Genomic DNA, 19,136 nt, shown 5'->3' with positions numbered 1-19,136 from the left:
AGTAGACACCTAAAATGCAGAATGCTAAACATTTTCTCACAGGATTGACACATCCGCAGATTACCTTTTCAGATCCGAAATACCACATGGCTTGAACATCTTGATGCTCAACTAGGAATTTACTGAGGTGATCTCGGCATCCGGTCAGAATATTCACAACACCGGCAGGAAGATCTGAGGTTTCAAAGACCTACAGAAACAAAAGAAAAGTTCTTTGGTTGAAATGTGTAATGCCCATGAGAATTAGCCCAACTTTAATCCAGAAGTAAGCTAAGATAATGTTTCAAAATTATTAAAACTGCTCCAATCAGTAAACTGTCACCAATACAGCCCTGCATTGGGAAGGATGGTTCCACCTCTTATAATTTCATAAAGACATATGTCATAGAGTCATAGAGATGTACAGCATGGAAACAGACCCTTCGGTCCAAAGAGTCCATGCCGACCAGATATCCCAACCCAATCTAGTCCCACCTGCCAGCACCTAGCCCATATCTGTTCAAACCCTTCCAAATGCCTCTTAAATGTTGCAATTGTAGCAACCTACACCACTTCCTCTGGCAGCTCATTCCATACCCGTACCACCCTGTGTGTGAAAAAGTTGCCCCTTCGGTCTCTTTTGTATCTTTCCCCTCTCACCCCAAACCTTTGCCCTCTAGTTCTGGACTCCTGACCCCAGGGAAAAGACTTTGCCTACTTACCCTATCCATGCCCCCCATAATAGTTTTTTCAAAAAAAGGAGGCCAAATTGTTTCTTTGAATCTGGGATGTAAAAGATAGGATTATTCAAGTTCACACCATAGAGATAAGCAATTAACATCAACTTGATCTTTCGTCATTAGGTCAACTCCAATCAAATTGTTTGCTCATTGGGGAGTAAGTTTGTTTTTCATAGCATCCCTACAGTTAGAAGCAGGCCATTCAGCCCATTGAGCCTACACCAACCCTTCGAAGGTCATCCCATCCCCCTTCCCTATCCCTGTAATCCTGCATATCCCAAGGCTAATCCACAAACTACACATCCCTGGACACAATGGGCAATTTAGCACGGCCAATCCACCCTAACCTGCATATCTTTGGACGGTGGGGGGAAACCAGAGCACCCAGAGGAAATCCACATAGATGCAGGAAGAATGTGCACACTCCACACAGTCACCTGAGGGTGGAATCGAACCCAGGTCCCTGGTGCTGTCAGTCAGCAGTGCTAACCACAGATCCACAGTGCCGCCCAATGTAGCGTTAGGAATGCTACAGAAACACCAGTTACTGCTCCTGTGAAACACAACTAAATTTACCAATTAGATGGACAAGTCTGGACCATAAAACTGGGCATGTGGAGACAGCACTTAAAATGTTTTAAGACTAAGGTGAATTCAATTTCTGATAAATGACACCTGTCTGGATGATTGGCACCAATAATAGCCTTCCAAATGCCAGCACTATCAATCCTCACCTAAACAAGCATATGAATGGATTATTGAGAGAGAACAATCATTTCAATGCCACCATGGATATTCAAAAGCAAGTCATTCAAAGGTAATGTTGCCAGATGTTGGAACAGCACAGGAAATCGATTTGAATGAGGGGTGCAGGATTTCTCAGAACAAACGGTGCATAAAACTGAAACCTGGTGACGTGCAGAATCCATGTTTAGTCATGTTTAGTAACACGTAAGCAAAGTGCGAAACGCTGCCTACAGTATTTGACTGTTTCACAGCTTGTCAGGTTCCTCGAAAGGTTTGTCAATCCTCATTCACAGATAACTATTTACTGATTGCAGTCCAGAGCTTAGCAGCCACCATGCTGCAGACAATCTGCTAATGGCCATGACAAACAGCTCTGCCACTCAAAGCTGCGCACCATTTCAGAGAATTATACAGAAAGAAAACTCTATGATCAACAGGCAGCTATAGATTGGTGTGCCTGATCTAAAGCGCAAGAACTGCCAAAAACCTACCATTGCAACATTCCTATGACATATTTAAAACTAACGCCAAACTTCATTATCCATTGAAACTGATCATTTTTCCTCACACTGTTCACAGTTGATTGTGGTACCAACTCCTATGGCGCTGGGGGACTGCTAATAACTCACCCAAGTACCCAGTCTTCCTGTGTGAACTCAGGCACCAGGCTATTTGACCATAAGATACAGCAACAGAATTAGCCCATTCAGCCCCTTGAGTCTGTTCCGCCATTCTATCGTGGCTGATATGGTTCTCAACCACATTTTCTGACTAATCAAGGGTCTTTCTATCTCTGCCTTAAATACACTCAATAACCTCGCCATCACAGCCATTTGCAGCACTGAGTTCCACAGACTTACCAGTCTCTGGCTGAAAGAAAATCCTTCTCATCTCAATTCTAAAGGGTGGCCCCCTTTGCTCTGAGGCTGTGCTCCGGGGTCCTAGTCTCTCCTATAAGTGAAACCACCTTATCCACGCTCACTCTATTCAGGTGGCTCAATATTCTGCAGGTTTCAATGAGATCGCTCCCACCCCCCACTCATCCTTCTAAACCTCTCATATGATAAGCCCTACATCCCCAGAATCATTCTTGTAAACCTCCTCTGGACCCCTTCAAATGCCAGCACATCCTTTCTTAGATACAGGGCCCAAAACTGTTTGCAATATTTCAAATGAACCCGCTGGTTAACGTTGACAGAATCCTGAACTAAGACTCGTTAGCCCTTTAGTGATTCAGATTTCAAAAGCCTCGCCCCATTTTGAAAATAGTCTGAGCCTCAATTCTTCCTACCAAAGTTAATAAAATACAATGTGTGCAAGTTTGAGGTTATGTCCGACTTCCTTGCCCACTCTTCTAGTCTATTCAAGTGCTTCTGTAGCTTCCCCACTTCCTCAAAACAACCTGACCCTCCACTTGTCTCGGTGTCATCTAAAAACCCAGCGACAATGCTCTGAATTTCTTTGTCCAGATCATTAACACATAACGTGAATAGCAAAAGTACCAACACCGACCCCTTCAGAACCCCACTCGTCACCGATGGTCACCTTTATCCCAACTCTCTGCCTTCTGATCAGCTAATCCTCTATCCATGCCAGTATCTAGCCACTGATACTGTGGGTTCTTAGATTATTTAACAGCCTCCTGTGTGGCCCCTTGTCCAAGACTTGCTGGAAATCCAAATATACCATGTCCACTGGTTCTTTATTATCTAACTTGCTCATTCCTTACTCAAAGAATTTTAACAGATTTGACAAGCATGACCTCCCCTTGACAAAGCTGTGGTGACTCAACCCAAGTTGATCACACACTTCCAAGCACTCTGCAATCTCACATTTAATAATGGACTCTGTAGCTTACCAATGACCAGAGTCAGGCTCATGGGTCTGTAGTTTCCTGTCCTTCTGCCTCCCTTTCTTCTTCCAACAATGACTCAGAGATCAGTTAGCTCAGCATACACAAACAGTTTAACCCATCCCATTCCTGGTCTGTAAAGTTAGTTAGATTAGAAGGATCAAGATATCCAAAAATTTTAAATGTGTCAAAACTCACATAGTGAGAATATCATTGTTGCAATGTGAAAGAGATTGGGAGTTTTACATAAGGGCAATTGAAAACATTCTTTCTCATTTCTGCATGGATGTCTTCAAAATCTTGCCTGTACCTGATAAAGTTCCAAGGCTGGCAGTGGATACCTCTCACTGGGGACAATGATGACAGCATTTCCTCGAACAATGGCTGGAGCAAAGAGACTCACAAAACTGAGCAGGGGGTTCTCATCTGGGCACGCAATGGCAATCACCCCAACCGGTTCCCGAACCATGACTGTGGCACCATAAAGCTGGGTTTCCTTCAAGGGACACAGACAGAGTTAGTGCTTTTACTGTCAATACACCTCAACAGTTTGAAAATTACACTACAAGAAGCCCTCACACCACTGAATGGATAGCACACAAGATACTAGCACCAATTCTAGCAAATAGAGGAATTCTGAGTTCAACTTCATCTAAAGCAAAATAGCATGAAACTCACAGGCTTACATGAAGAAACTTTTAATCTACGAATGCAGAATAACTCAATAATGATCTGAGTAGCAGCAATTATACAGCAAAGTCACATTTCACCATAAAATTATGCAATGCAGAGAGGTCATTCATCACATCAATCCCACTTAGGAGCTACCCATCAGTCTCAAGCACCAGCTCTCTCCCCATATCCTTGAGTTTTGCTCCTTCAAGTACTTAGTAATTGCCTTTACAAAGTTTTTACTTATTTTGCTTCCACCATTCTTTCAGACGCCGCAATCCAGACCATAATATAGCACTCCATAAAACAAATAAATCTCCACAGTGTGTCTCGAGTGCTTTAGCAAATTATCTTAAATTTGCATTCGGCTACACAGGCAACTTATTTAGTTAGCAAAACCCTTCATAAATATGAATATCGCTATTAACTCTCCCATTAGATTTCTCTGCTCGAAAGCTGTCCTAGGTTTCTCTCATTTCTCCGTGCAATTATAATCCCTCATCCATACTTGCAAGTATCCGAAAACATGGAGCGCTGAATTAGAAACAATTTTCCAACGGGATCTAAACAGGAATTCAGCTCAACATATCAGCTTCACTTTTGTATATCCTCTGCTTATTGAGCCAAAGTCCCAAGTGCTTCATCTGCCTCAAGTTATTCTGCTACCTTTGAAGGTTATAGTGTGTATGCCCTCAGATCTATCTTTGATCTTGCACTACCATGTAAAATTATATCACGTGGCATTTCACTACTTTCTTGCTACCAAAATATGTCACTTCATATCCCTGCATTAACATTTCATCTGGCACATGTCTACACATTTCCCTGATTTGTCTCTACCTTCCTGTCTTCTCTGTCTGTTACCATTTTCCTCAAAGATCACAACATTACCATATTTTGTCATCTGCAAGCTTTGAAATTTTATCCTTTTATATTCAAGTCCAGATCATTAACTGTTATTGGAAAAAGTAGAGGTCGTGATACCAACCACAAGTCACCAATACACTTTACTTCACTCAAGACCAATAAAGAATTTTTCACCACAACTCTCTGCTTTCAGTCCCTCAGATGGTTTTTGTATGCAGACTGCCACTGTCCCATTAATGCCAACAACATAAATTTAACAAATAAGACTTTAAGGTCCACACAAAGAGTAAAGCATACAGTCGACATAATCCTACTTGGCTGCTCTCCCATTAGACAGAGAAAACTGGTGACAGTTTAACCTGAGAGTCACCATGCTCAGATGAGGGGAGGGCTGACAAGGAGAGTCCTTCATGTTAACCTCTGCTGGCATCAGAATTCCTGTGACTGCCCTGTTATTGTTTTCTATGGAAGGGTTTAAAGTAGGTGTTAGATTGGTTTATGTGGCCACGCAGGATAGAACAATTACATGAGGTGGTTTCGGATGTTTGAAAAGCATTAAGGTGGACAAGTCAGGACCTGATAGTATTCTGGAATAGATCCTGAAGGACACAAGGGACTCTGGTACCTTGGACAAATCTTTGTATCCTCTTTAATCACAGGAGAGCTCCAAGAGGACTGGAGAATAGCCAATATCTTTCCTGTGCTTCAGATGGGCACCAGGGATAATTTCGGCAAATTATAGTCAAGTCAACCTTACATCAGTAGTAGAGAAATTATTGGAGAGGATTCTTAGTGATAGGATTTACTAACATTTGGAAAAAAAATGTATTTATTAACGATATACAACGTGACTTTGTGCAGGGGAGGTTGTGTCTCACAAACTTGATTGAGTTTTTTTTGAGGAAGTGACAAAAATGATTTGAGAGGACAGGGTGGGGGATACTTTGTACATGGACTTTAGCAAGACTTTTGACAAGGTTCATCATGGCAGGCTGACACAAAAGGTGAAATCACAAGGGGATCCACAGTGAGCTAGGGAGAAGGAGACAGAACTGATTTCATTTTACCAGCTTGAATATTTATCCAGTAGGCAGTCAGCGGCAGGGAGGGAACAAAAACCTTCAAATCAATTTACCCACCTGGACAGTGCCTCCAAATTTGTCACAATAAGCACCCCAGTAAAAAAGTCTCTCAATGCAGGCATCCACTTCACATAGAGCTTCCTCCATATTGACACCAGTCAGTGTGCTAAGGTTTTGTGCCATCTCTTCCCGTCGCTGCTCTAGGTTCTCTGCCATGTAGTAAACAATCTGAGCCCTGTTATGGGCAGCTCGCTTCCCCCAGCTGCAGGGAACAAATGACAACACTTTCATTCCCCTGTCTTAGATCCTTCACCCCAAAACCACACTGTTTTGCTTTGTCAGTCTACAATTTCCTAGAGTCAGGAGCAATAGCGTAGGCCAAATTAATCAGGTCTCAGGTTTCTCCAGGGGACCTTATTCTGGACGTTGGGTAATCTTGTAATGACTTCTCGTCCAGTTGTAAGATAAAACTCAAATCTTTCTCCCAGCCCCTGCTACACTCAGTCTGCAGCAATTTCACAGCAAAGCTCCTGACTCTCAGCCACATAGTACACAAACTGAGACTGGCTTGAAACAGAGAAATGGAGAATCACACCCTCCGACACATGGACTCATCACTGAGCAGAACCTTTACAAGTACTTACCCCGGTGCTCCAGCGTGAGCAGCCTCAACTGCATTCCGGACATCTTTCCGGTTACAATCACTGACATAGGCAACAGCCTTGCCACAGTGGTCGAATATGGGCCGCGAGTACATGCTGTAAGGCCTCTTCTGAGCGCCTCCATAGTACAGTTTGTATGTACGGTCAATGCTGCAGGTAAATAAAACACCAGCAAGTCAACTGTATAAATGAAGACAGCCCCATTTATACAGGGTTTCATGGCAAAATTCACATGTTTTCTCACCTCGGAACTGCATCAGCCCGGACTAGTTTGGGTTTTGCCATTTGGCCTGGTATTGGTGAAAGATCTGCTCCATGTGCGGCTGCGTATGTATTATACTGGATTTCTCCTGGATTTGGGTGGGGTCGTTCCTCCCAGGTGGGCCTCACATACTCATACAAGCCCTAAACAGGACAGTGGGTTACAGGGTGAAAGGTCAGCAATAATCAATAACAAAATGATCTTCCTGCTCCCACCCAAGGTTATGGGAATGCAGCGTGCCACAACCAACTGGAAAATTGATCCTAGAAGACAAGCCTTGTTTTGCAAACTGTATAGGCCCCACATTGGCACATAGTGAACACCCTCTGTACGTTAAAGACTGTATCATTGCAATATGGAACTAAACCATTCCAGTAAAACATTATACAAGCTGCATATTCAAGTACACAGAGAATGGATAACATTCGTCATGCAGAAAGACAGTACAGTAGTTTTCTTTCCAGATTTCCTTCTTGTGGTCTTTTGATTAGTTACCGTTTTCCTTGATACACTTCTCCCCACTCCACCTCCAAGTTGGAGGCAAATCCTCAACTTCTATTGTGGAATATTGATATTTTTACTGCACCCAACAAACAATATTTGCCAAAATTTTGTTTTATTAGTTATTGGGAATGCAATTTAATCTTTAGAACAATACAACTGGTCATAAAATTTGACTCAAACTATCCTCCAACACTGACCTCTTTTCCACCATCCCGTCCAAATCCACTTTCTTTGTACCCACCAAAGCCAGCTGCGGCATCAAACATGTTGTGCCCGTTCACCCAGACTGCTCCTGCCTTCAAACTAAGGAAAGAATGTTCGTCAGTAAATCTGTAAGAGTAACTGCAGAAGGAAGACTGTGAATCATGAGGGACCATGAAGGGGAGGGAAGGGGTGAGAAAAATAAAGGAAGTCTAAGGAGATGAGCGGGCAAGTATAAGAGGCAAAGGACACAGAAAAAGGAGAGCAGAGCAAGAGAGAGAGCGAGAGAGAGGGGGAGAGAGAGAGAGAGCGAGAGAGCGAGAGAGCGAGAGAGCGAGAGAGGGAGAGAGCGAGAGAGCGAGAGAGCGAGAGAGCGAGAGAGCGAGAGAAAACAAAATTATGGAGGAGGGGCAAAAAAGGCCCAAGTTGGAAAGAAAGGAAGAATACAGAGATGTGGAGGTAGTATGCAAGAAAGGATGGGAGAACAATCAGGCAAGATGCCACATGCCACCCCAGTCAACGAACACGGATAATACTACCTCATTGCCACCTCAAGTGCCAATGGCAGGTTCTCAGTCCAGACACTGCCAGCAAGTCCATACGGTGAGTTGTTTGCCAAAGCAATAGCCTCCTTTGCCGTTCGGAACGTCAGAGCTACCAAAACTGGTCCAAAAATCTAAAGAATTAAGAGGTGATTACTTATTAAATGTTACAGCACCAAAGATCTGTAACACTTTCTCCCCGCTGCCCAGAAGCAGTTAATCCCTGTGGTTTGAGCCCAGGCCAGACCACCAACTTTATTATGAACCCAGACAAGACTAGCCAAATCTGATTAGGGACCAGTAACGTTTATTCTTAAAACAGACAAGTGAGATCCATGAGATTAAGAAATCAAAGCCACAAGATTGCATGGTTTTACCATACACTTCTCTACAAATTAGAACAGTTATACAATCTGCAATACATACACACCTAGAATTAGTATGTGGTAAACATGGGCAATATACTTCAATCAAACTTCCCAGAGCACAAATCAAGTAGTAAATGCTTTCGAGACAGATACAAAGGAGTCTTGGTAACTCCCCAAGACATTATTGACACAGTGACTCTCAAGAGCAATGGAGGGAATTTTTCTGTGGAGCCACAGAAAGTGGGTGAGGTTCTTAATGAGTACTTTACATTGGTATGCACCAAGGTGAAGGACATGGACGATGGTAAGATTATGGAGGGGTGCTGATATTCTAGGGCACGTCGAAATTAAGATGAAGGTGGTGTTGGGTACCTTGAAAAATATTGAAGTGGATAAGTCCCCCAGACCTAATGGGATCTATCCTAGGATACTGAGGGAGGAAATTGCTGGGGTCTAGATTAGAGTGGTGCTGGAAAAGCACAGGTCAGGCAACATCTGAGGAGCAGGAAAATCGATGTTTCAGGCAAACGCCCTTCATCAGGAATGGAGCTCTAATCTAGACTCTGGTTTCCAGCATCTACAGTCCTCTGGGGTCTTGACAGAGATCTTTGTATCCTCTTTAGCCAGAGGTGAAGTCCGAGAAGACTGGAAAATAGCCAATGTTGTCTCAATTGTTTAAGAAAGGCCCAAAAATTACAGGCAGATGAGCCTTACATCAGTGATAGGAAAATTATTGAAGATGATTCTTAGAGACAGCATTTACTCACATTCAGACTTATTAGGGATAGTCAGCATGGATTTGTGAAGGGAACGTCTGGTCTCACAAATTTGACTGTCACATTCTCAAAGAAATTCAATGAATGATGAGGGTGGGGCAGTGGATGTTGTCTGCATGAACTTTACTAAAGCATTTGACAAGGTCCCACCAGGCTAGTCCAGAATATTAAGTCAAACAGGATCCAAAGTGAGTTGGTAAGTTGGATACAAAATCAACTTAGTCATAAAAAAGGGTGGTTGTGGAGGGGTGTTTTTCTGAATGGAGGAAGTGATTTGGATAAAAATGTAGATGGACTAATTGGTAAGTTTGCAGACAACATGAAATTTGGTAGGTTTGTGGTAGTGAGGGATGTTGTCAAAGGATACAGCAGGAGATAGATCAATTGGAAAGTTGGGCAGAGATTGGCATATCGCACTTAATCTGGATAAGTGGGAGGTGATGCATTTTGGGAGGTCAAATGCAACAGGAAAGTATCCAGTAAATGGCAGGATCCTGAGAAGCACTGACAAACACATGGGTCTGTGCTACAGGTCGATCGCTTCCTGGTAAAGATGGTAAAAAAGCATGTTTGCCTTCAATGCTTAGGGCACTGAATATAAAAGTTGGCAGGTCATGTTACAGCCATATAAAACTTTAGCTAGGCCACATTTGGAGCTGTGCACACAATTCTGGTTGCCACACTACAGAAAGGATGTAGATGCGTTGAAGAGGACACAAAAAAGGTTGACCAGGATGTTGCCTGGATTGAAGAGGTTGGACAAACTCTGATTGTTTTTGCTAAAGCATCAAAGGCTGAGGGCCGACCTGATAGAAATACATAAAAAATGACAAGCAGCACGGATAGGGTGGGTAGTTGAAGTATTTGACCCAGGGTGGAAATGTCAAATATTAGACAGCATAGGTTTAAAGTGAGAGGGGGAAAATTTGGAGATAGGAACTTTTTTTTTAAACAGCGGGTGGTCAGTGCCTGGGGCACACTGCATGGGGAGATGGTAAAAGCAGGTACAATAGCAATGTTTAAGAGACATTTAGATGCAGGGAAGACAGGGACAGGGACTATGTGCAAATAAACAGGTTTAGTTTAGAATGGCATCATGGTCAGCGCAGGCATGGTGGGCCAAAGGGCTTGTCCCTGTATTGTACTGTTCTGTGTTTACATGGTCACATCACCTCCAGTCTATGCACAAGCAGGACTCTGACCTTCCTGCAGCCGGTCACTTTAACAGTGTCCTGCTCACGTTCCCATGCGTCTATCCACAGCATGCTGCAGTGTTCCAGTGAATCCCAGCGCAAACTGGACTTGATATTAGAGTTCAATACCTTCAAATTGTGAACATTTCTTCCTTTTCTTTTCATTTGTTATCATGTCCTTCCCTCCACACCACCCCAGTTTCCTGATGAAGGGCTTATGCCTGAAACATTGATTTTCCTGCTCCTCGAATGCTGCCTGACCTGCTGTGCTTTTCCAGCACCACACAACTGTCCATTCAAGTCTGGCAGGAGACGCCCCATTGTTCTACCATTCTCACATTTCAGCCAATCAATCTGAATGATCAACAACTTTTCTCCATCCTCCCCAAACACTCAGCATCACCCCCAACCACCTACACCCCTCCCCATAAAAAAAAACTACAGCATAAATGCTGTCCCTTCCACACTTTACTTCAGCTCTGATGAAAAGTCACCCAAACTCGAAATGTTAGCTTGCCGCCTCTCCATGGATGCTGCCTGACCCACTGTGATCTCCAGCATTTCTTGTTTGCAGTACAGATTCCAGCATCATTAGTAATTCGTTCCTAGAAGTTGGCCTGTGTTGGCTAATATTACTAGACAACACCACAAAGAACAAATTATTCAGTCTTCACCACAACATTGCTTGTTGAAGCTTGCCAAGTGCAACACAGCTACTACATCACATTAGTGACTACATTTCAAAAGTCTTTATTTGTAAAGTACAAATGTTTCTTGTTAACACTCTACAATCTTGCAAATAAAAGGTTTGAAAGGAAAAGGTCGCACCCATTAAACGAGTTGCTCCATGAGTAAATAAAAAGTGAGCTTTCAAAGGATTTCAGTTACCTCTTCACGGACAACACGGGAGACTGTGTTCACGTGGGTGATAAGTGTGGGTGGGTAGAAGATACCTTTCTGAGGCATTCCTTCACACATCTGGTACACCTGCATGAGGAAGAGAGAGAGAGAGAGAGAGAGAGAGAGAGAGAGAGGGGTGAAATTCTCAGCAAAGTTTGCTAAAAGTCCAGCAAAGAGAAAACCATAATTCAGCTCCTGTGTCAAAGATGGGGGCAGTGGAAAATGAAGACTGCCAACCTTTCGTCAGTCATTAAATCAGAAAAATAAAGTTCAGCACACAAAGAGGCCATTCAGTCCATCATACCTGTGCCACCCTAAAAGAGAGCCACCCTGACACTTTTCAGCTCATGATCTGTAGTCCTATAGATTACCGCAGATGCAGTGTCAACTTTTGTTTTGTAAGTATGACAAGCGTTCCTGTCTCTGCCACCCATTCAGTCACCCATTCCAGACTCCTGCCACCCCAGGGATGAAAACAATTGTTTTCAACTTTCTTCTAAACCTTCTACATATTACCACAAATTAACTCCATGCTAGGCTCCCTGACTGAGGGAAATAGGTCCTTTCTATTCATTCTCTGTAGGATCCCGACAATATTATACACTTCAACAAAATATCTCCTCTGCCTCTACTTCCAAGGAAAAGAATCACAGTCCATCCAATCTTTCCCCTCAGTTGTATTCAGCCAAATTTCTCCACTGTTACAAATAAACAAAAATTACATAAATATAAGCTTGTATATTGTTGAGACACCAGTTATCAAAGCATTTTTGTCTTTCACTCAAGACAAAAATGCAAGAATGCTCAATTAAAAATGATCACAACAATTTATAGTCTAGATGAAAAGGGTGCCAAATGCTTGGCAAGTCAGCCCTTATTCATCTAGGTACTGCTATTAAGAGATAAGTGGGGAATTAAGATCCTCAAGCTTCCAAGTAATATAAAAATGCCAAAAAGCTTGAACATGATCCTTTTGTTAGGACAGAATGGGTCCCTGCAATTTTAGATTAGATTTCCTTCAGTATGGAAACAGCCCTTCGGCCCAACAAGTCTATACCGATCCTCCAAACAGTAACCCACCCAGACCCATTCCCCTACCCTATATTTACCCCTGACTAAAGTCACCTAACACCTTGGGCAATTTAATATGGCCAATTCACCTGACCTACATGTCTTTGGATTGTGGGAGGAAACCAGAGCACCAGAGGAAACCCACGCAGACACGGGGAGAATGTGCAAATTCCACACAGACAGTCACCCAAGGTGGGAATTGAACCCAGGTCCCTGGCACTGTGAGGCAACAGTGCTAACCACTGAGCTGCCCCCTTGAATGCATGTCGCTTATAGTTCGATTAATTATATTAAGTTGTCGTTAGTGCAGCTATTTGTGCACTGGAGTCTGTTCAGAAAAAGTGTTTCCCAATCTCAAGTTTCCATCTGACACTAAAAGCTTTTCCTTAAGATCCTGTAATCTTTACAATATGAAATGAACTTAGTGTTGCAATCCCTGCTTTTTGTTGAGTTGTGTTATCTCATCCATCTCAAGTGGTAGCGTCACATTTAGACTCAACAGCCCAGGCAGGAAATGTAGGGTGAGAAACAGAACGCATCTAGATATGATAATGCAGACCACAACTGAAACCACATGTTTCCACGTGATTGATGACGCAACCAGGCTTGGCTGCAACTTCCCCACAAGTAAAACCGTCTCCTAATATTCACTGTCAAAAGTCTGCATATGCATGGCAGGCAACAGGATGAAAAATAAAAATACCGGAGAAACTCAGCAGTAGCTGTGGAGAGAGAATCAGAATGAATGCTTCAAACCCAATGAATCGTCTTCAGAATTGAGTGAGATCTTGGATGTTGGACAACACCAATTGGACTATCAGGCAAGGCATTCAGGAGATACTGGAAAGAGAAATAATCAATGCAATCATTCTGGACTGAAACAAAAGATGTTCAAACTGGCAACTTGCCAATCCAATTATTGAATTAATTTTAGGTTCCAGAGCTAGCTTTCACAGTACAGATCACCAGACTGGATCAAACAGATCTGATGATAGCAACTTTTTGGGTCTTAAGAATTTGAAGATTATAGGAGCAAGAAATAATTGAGGGAGGTATGCAAGTTCCAACTTCATTGAAAGAATAAATTTAAAGAGAGCACCTCAATTCCACTCCACTCACAGGCAGAAAGTAGTGCTGGGATTACCACTCATTTATCATATCTCTTGAGGTTATCTGCAGGGAATTTTTACAGGAAGGACATAGGATTGATGCCCATCCAGTTTTGAATTGGCCAGTTCAAAATGTCAACCCTCAGTAGAATGAATGAGACTACTCTAAGCATGTATCCTTTCCTTTCTGAATGGGACAGAATGGAATAATATCTTGCAGTGGAAAATCTTCACTCAATAGATTAAATCTCAATGCATGTGCTTTATTTAGAACTTTTCCCTATGTGCAGGTGTTGAATAGATGATCTGCTTAATGTACCAGCTAGCATCAAGTTGTGTGTAATCTAATCCTAAGTGCAAATGTAGGAATTGCTCACAGACTAATGCCACCTTAGTATGTAGGAGCTGAACATATGAAATAGGAGCAAGAGCTGACTATTAGGAAATGGAACTGAATTTAAGGGGGAGGCAATGGCTGGGTGGCATTATCACGAGACTATTAATTCATAAATCCACATCATGTTCTGAATCTAATAAAAATCTGGAATCAATTGTTGAGGGAAATGTTAAGGAAAAGTATACAGTTAATGGCAGGACCTGAACAGTCATGTTCGGCACAACATCACAGGTTGGGGCCATTCCTGTGCTTTACCGTTCTATGTTTTAAGTGTCCAATAATGACCATGAAATCATTGCGGATAGGCTTTTCAGACAATTTGAATCACTAAAACCTTTAGGGAAGGAAATTGCTGTCCTCACCTCTTCTGACACACGTATGACTCCAGACCCACAGCAATATGGCTCACTCTTAACTGTTCATTGACAATTAAGGATGGGATATAAATGCTAGTCCAGTCAGTGACATCCACATCCGTGGAACAAATTTTTTAAAATTATGTATAATTTTTAATCTCTTACCTCTGCTCCTTCACTCCTCGCCTGCTCTACATATTCCATAATCGTCTTCTTCTGTGATTCATCCACCAATGCACCCATGTCAATGCCCTTGTCCAGGCTGTCTCCTACACGCAGGCGTTGCATCCTCTGCTTTAACTGGTCAATTAGCTTGTCAGCAATTGATTCCTGCATTAGCAGTCTAGAACCAGCACTGCAAACCTACAACAGAGAAACACCAAAATCCTGAAGTGACCTACAGCAATTTATCTTCTAGCTATCACTGTTGAATACTCAAGGCGAGCGATAACAAAAACTGGGGTGCGAAAACACTTTCAATTTAGTGTTTGATTGTAGATTTCCTTGACAGATTAGAGGTAAAGCTCCTCTTGCTCAGTACCAACCAAATTCAGGACTGATGTCAGTCACTACAAAGCCCTGATGCAAAAGTTTGGATAAGGTTATTTCATGTTGGGGACAGGGTTATTGCAACTAAACACTACCTGTCCTGATCAAAGACATCCATGCAGTGGCACTTATCAATAGAGGCCACTGACTAGAGTCAGGAACTGATTTCTCCACCAGTCAAACTAATACACTTGGTCATCCTGCTTAGGATCCTTGACACATCATCATCATAGTCTTTTACACAGCCTTGCTTGCAATCCTTGCCATCAGAGGTATGCTATTACATAATGAAACAAATACTGCCAAAAGCACCAAATGTTTGAACTGGGTGACAACGGCGCATACTTGTGGGGGTGTGTTGTTTGGAAAATATATGACATGCCTTATCTAAACTCTGAGCCATTGTTCTCACCTGTCCTTGATTGAACCAAATGGCATCCACAAGGCCTTCCACCACACTGTCCAAATCAGCTGTATCAAACACGATGAAAGGAGATTTCCCACCAAGTTCCAGTGATAGTTTCTTGCCAGTGCCAGCTGTAGATCGACGGAGGAGCTGGCCGACCTGCGTGTTACATTAAAAGGGTCAGTAATCAGAATCAAAGGAGTTTCGTGTAGGATTTATAAGGCTTTCGACAGGGTGGATGCAGAGATTCATACCCTTGGCTAGGAAATATTGAACAGCGAGATAAAGGCCAAATTGAAGAGAAGCTCCTTCACTGTGAATCTTCAGAATGGCCTAACCCAGGGGTCGGTGGATGTTCCATCAAGTAAAGACAGAGTAAGATAAATTTTCGGTCTCTCAAGAAATCATGAGATATCGGGTTCAGGGAAGAAAGTAGGAATTTAGTAGATCTGTCAAACTATACTGAGTGGCAGAGTAGGGCCCAGGGATTGAATGGGCTACTCCTGCTCCTACTTCTTTTGTTCTTATTAAAACCTGATTAAAAAAGACACAAAACCCAACATCTTCACCTTTCAAAAAAAAACAATTAGCTTCAAACTTTAATCATCACACCAGAAGGTGACCCAATTATTCAGGTTTACCCTCCATGTCATGATGGTTCTCGAAACATGGGATCTTGAAGCCAGTTACGCTGCATTCCACAGCCTTTTCAAGTAGCCTGCTTCTTGAATCAATCATCCTTTTGGGTGAAAACATTCACTCTTGACTTTCCTTTTTACTCCTAACTTCCCATTCTTAACCTTTTGCAAAGAAGGACAATTTGTCAGGATTAATTTTCTCTCAATTTCTCTCAAAATCTGTTAAACCTCGGGAGCAGAACAGAGGCACACTGGTTAGCGCTGCTGCCTTACAGCACTTAAGACTTGGGTCTAATTCAACCACCGTCTGTGTGGCGTTTGCACATTTTCCCGATGTCTGTGTTTCCATTGGATGCTCCAGTTTCCTCCCACAGTCCAAAGACATGAAGGTTAGGTGGTTGGCCATGGTAAATTGCACATTGTTTCCAAGAATGCGAAGGCTAGGTGGATAGACCATTGTATTATTGAGATAAGATAGGGGGGGTGAGTCTGGATGGCATGGTCTGCAGAGGGTCAATGTTGACGGGTCAAATGGCCTGATTCCACATTATAGAGATCCTATGACTCAAGTAGGTCACCACATAGTCTGCACATTCGTAAAAAGAGAAATGCCCAACATCCCATAGAAGTTGTTAGCAGAGAACTGGAAGGATTGTGCTACAGGGATGGGCTAGAGCAACTAGCTATTCCCACAAAAATCAGCAAGTTCTTTGCCCTTCGATAACCATCTCCTGCTAGTACACATCTCCACAGAGGTCCTCTTACACCAACTAGTTCCTTGTGGACAGTTTCTGAAGGCTTGCTACAGCAAGTTTCTTTCCCTTTACAATTTTGTCCCTTGCCTGAAGACACTGATTTTTCATTCTGCCATAGTTCCATGAGCATGGCCAGTGTTTCAGCACATTGCCTCAGAACTTGCTCGAGGTGGGAGAGATGACGTGACAGAATCAGAACATTTATTCATGGAAGACTAGCTACCCTCTATTCAAGGTCTGCTTGCGAAAAGGAATCAGGAGCTGGTACTCTGGTTAGTATTTCTCCTCCTGCACCGCTTGTTCAGTGATGCTGAGATTAATTAGAGTGCACAAAGTGTTGGCTCAATAAATTCATTTCAGATTAGAGGCCAAAAGCTTACAGCTGTTCTGTTCAGCCTAGCAACACACTAAGTATTCTAAACACTGATTATCAGGAAAAGCTGGTGAATAACTGCAAACCATTTCACTGACTCCCAGATGGAGTTGCACAGCTCCCAACACTAATTATGTTTCTGGCTTGGGGATCATGCCACAATGGACAGAATGGGGATTTTAACACGATCGCTCACATCCATCAGTCAAAAGAATTTTGTCAGCAGCTGGAAGGTCACTGCAGGACCAAAGGGAATGCACTACTCTGTTTTACAGTGGGCTCTGTATCTTCCAACACTGAAACACAATGTGCTAACAGGTTTCATGTTGGATGACTGGTATGAAGTCAGTTAGCCGCTGAATCTGAACAGCAAGATAATTACGCTAGACACTCATCCCCTCAAAACCGGACACGCACAATTCTCCCTCTCAATTTGTTTTCTGCTTCTTCACTAAAGCTCTTCCAATCAAAGATGTCAATTTCTACACAGTTAAAGCAGCAGAATCAGAAGCACAATGTTATTTCATTTAAAGCCAGTTTGTGATTTACAGGAAGAACATTAAGTCTCAAGCCAAAATCAAAACGCAGCAGCAATAAGCAAAACCCAGCAGAATGCATATTAACTTTTCTGATGCTTTTGTGCCAGAGGTAAAGAGTATTACTGTTTCCCATTAATGGGTGCCAACAACTCCTCCATCTTGGTCCAGCAAGTAAGGTCAGCTCAGTTCAGGTTGGATAGCTAGCTAGATACAGATCAGGAACACAAACATCTTCTAAACTGAAGTACTCCCAGTACAGTATGAGTTACATACAAGAATAAATGACTCCCTGTACTTTCAGAACAGGTTCAGTACAGATTTGATGCAGGATGGGTTTCTGTTAATGTTCACAAGAACGCTTAGGGTTTTTAAATGTTAGCTGACAGGCACTTTCAATGCAAAACATTTAAAACGCAAGAGTTACAAGTGATGTTGGCAAAACACAGCCAATTCATTTATGTTAACGTCACACTGGGAATTGCAAATAAAGTGGTTTTCCAATAAGCACAATCGGACCATTTAGGAAAGTACAGGCTTTGGCTCACTCCATTTATCAGGGACATGGTTGTTGAGATCGAGAAACAACCACTTTAAAAGGTCTCAAATGTCTGAACATTAATTGCAATTTTGAGATAGGATACTATTAGCCATAAGCAGAGGGGAACACCTGGCACCCAGTAAGAAGTGCCAAGACCCTTTCTACCACCCTCCATGGAACGCCAGATGAAACCGGATTGCTATTTTGTATGAGCTGAGTAATAAAATTGCAGTGCCTCTATTCCAAGGCAACTACATTTGCTGATTGATTGGAGCCTTAAGACATTGGCCAGGTTCTGGTCCTTTCAGCCTATTGAATGGCGGAGCTTTCTCAATGAGATCCTGACTGATCTGATAACCTTCAACTCCACTTTCCTTCCTTTTCCCCATAGCCCTTGATTCCCTTAAGAGTTGAAAATCTTGGAATCTCAGCCCTGAAATTACTTAAGGATCCTGAAAGCACCACAAACCAGTGCTCAAATAACTGCATTAGGTACCTCCATTCAAAAGGCTGGCCTCTTTTCTCCCCAAAGCTATCAGTGGATCAAATCCATTTGTCAGCTGGTCAAGTGACAGGCAACTCACCGTCATGATTAAACGTTGTCAGATTTGCACAAAGTAACATTGACAGCAGGTTGACACTTTTATTTTGGAGGGCTGGAAGTAAATGCAGTAAGGGAGAAGGCTGACAGAAAGACCACAGCACTTTAATATTGAGACAGGGTGAGGTGGGGTCACATAAACAGAACCAATAGAAACATCTCTAAGAATTTATCCAATGCAGTACCGTGGTGGAGCCAGTGAAAGCGACCTTGTCCACATCTTGATGCATCGCCAGTTTGCTGCCAAATGCTCCATTTCCGGTCACCACATTGAACACACCGGGTGGGAGGCCGGCCTCTGCACAGATCTCAGCAAACAGTAGGGCAGTGAGTCGGGTATATGAGGCAGGTTTCAATACAACCGTGTTACCTGAGATGGAGAGGGGAAGCAGGTCAGGCTAGAGATGGGCATTTAAAGCATTTCCACATTTCTTTAGGATCTTCACCAATGCCATTT

General features: G+C 42.7%; 1 protein-coding gene across 2 annotated transcripts in view; it reads right to left on the bottom strand.

Moving 5' to 3' along the window:
- Window positions 1–19,136, bottom strand: part of aldh16a1 (aldehyde dehydrogenase 16 family, member A1) — an 81,352-nt gene that overhangs the window by 23,962 nt on the left and 38,254 nt on the right. For both annotated transcript variants that reach the window (XM_043679625.1, XM_043679624.1), the window contains exons 6-16: window positions 18,865–19,049; window positions 15,242–15,394; window positions 14,446–14,643; window positions 11,336–11,434; window positions 8,108–8,244; window positions 7,565–7,670; window positions 6,846–7,006; window positions 6,584–6,751; window positions 5,997–6,201; window positions 3,629–3,814; window positions 65–190 (exon numbers count right to left, since the gene is read on the bottom strand). In XM_043679625.1, the coding sequence (XP_043535560.1) occupies window positions 65–190; window positions 3,629–3,814; window positions 5,997–6,201; window positions 6,584–6,751; window positions 6,846–7,006; window positions 7,565–7,670; window positions 8,108–8,244; window positions 11,336–11,434; window positions 14,446–14,643; window positions 15,242–15,394; window positions 18,865–19,049 (1,724 nt within the window). The remainder of the gene's footprint in view (window positions 1–64; window positions 191–3,628; window positions 3,815–5,996; window positions 6,202–6,583; window positions 6,752–6,845; window positions 7,007–7,564; window positions 7,671–8,107; window positions 8,245–11,335; window positions 11,435–14,445; window positions 14,644–15,241; window positions 15,395–18,864; window positions 19,050–19,136) is intronic.

Source organism: Chiloscyllium plagiosum, chromosome 39, assembly GCF_004010195.1.
Source record: "Chiloscyllium plagiosum isolate BGI_BamShark_2017 chromosome 39, ASM401019v2, whole genome shotgun sequence".
Taxonomy (NCBI): domain Eukaryota; kingdom Metazoa; phylum Chordata; class Chondrichthyes; order Orectolobiformes; family Hemiscylliidae; genus Chiloscyllium; species Chiloscyllium plagiosum.
The sequence above is the reverse complement of the archived record's forward strand: the minus strand, read 5'-3'. Positions and strand labels throughout refer to the sequence as shown.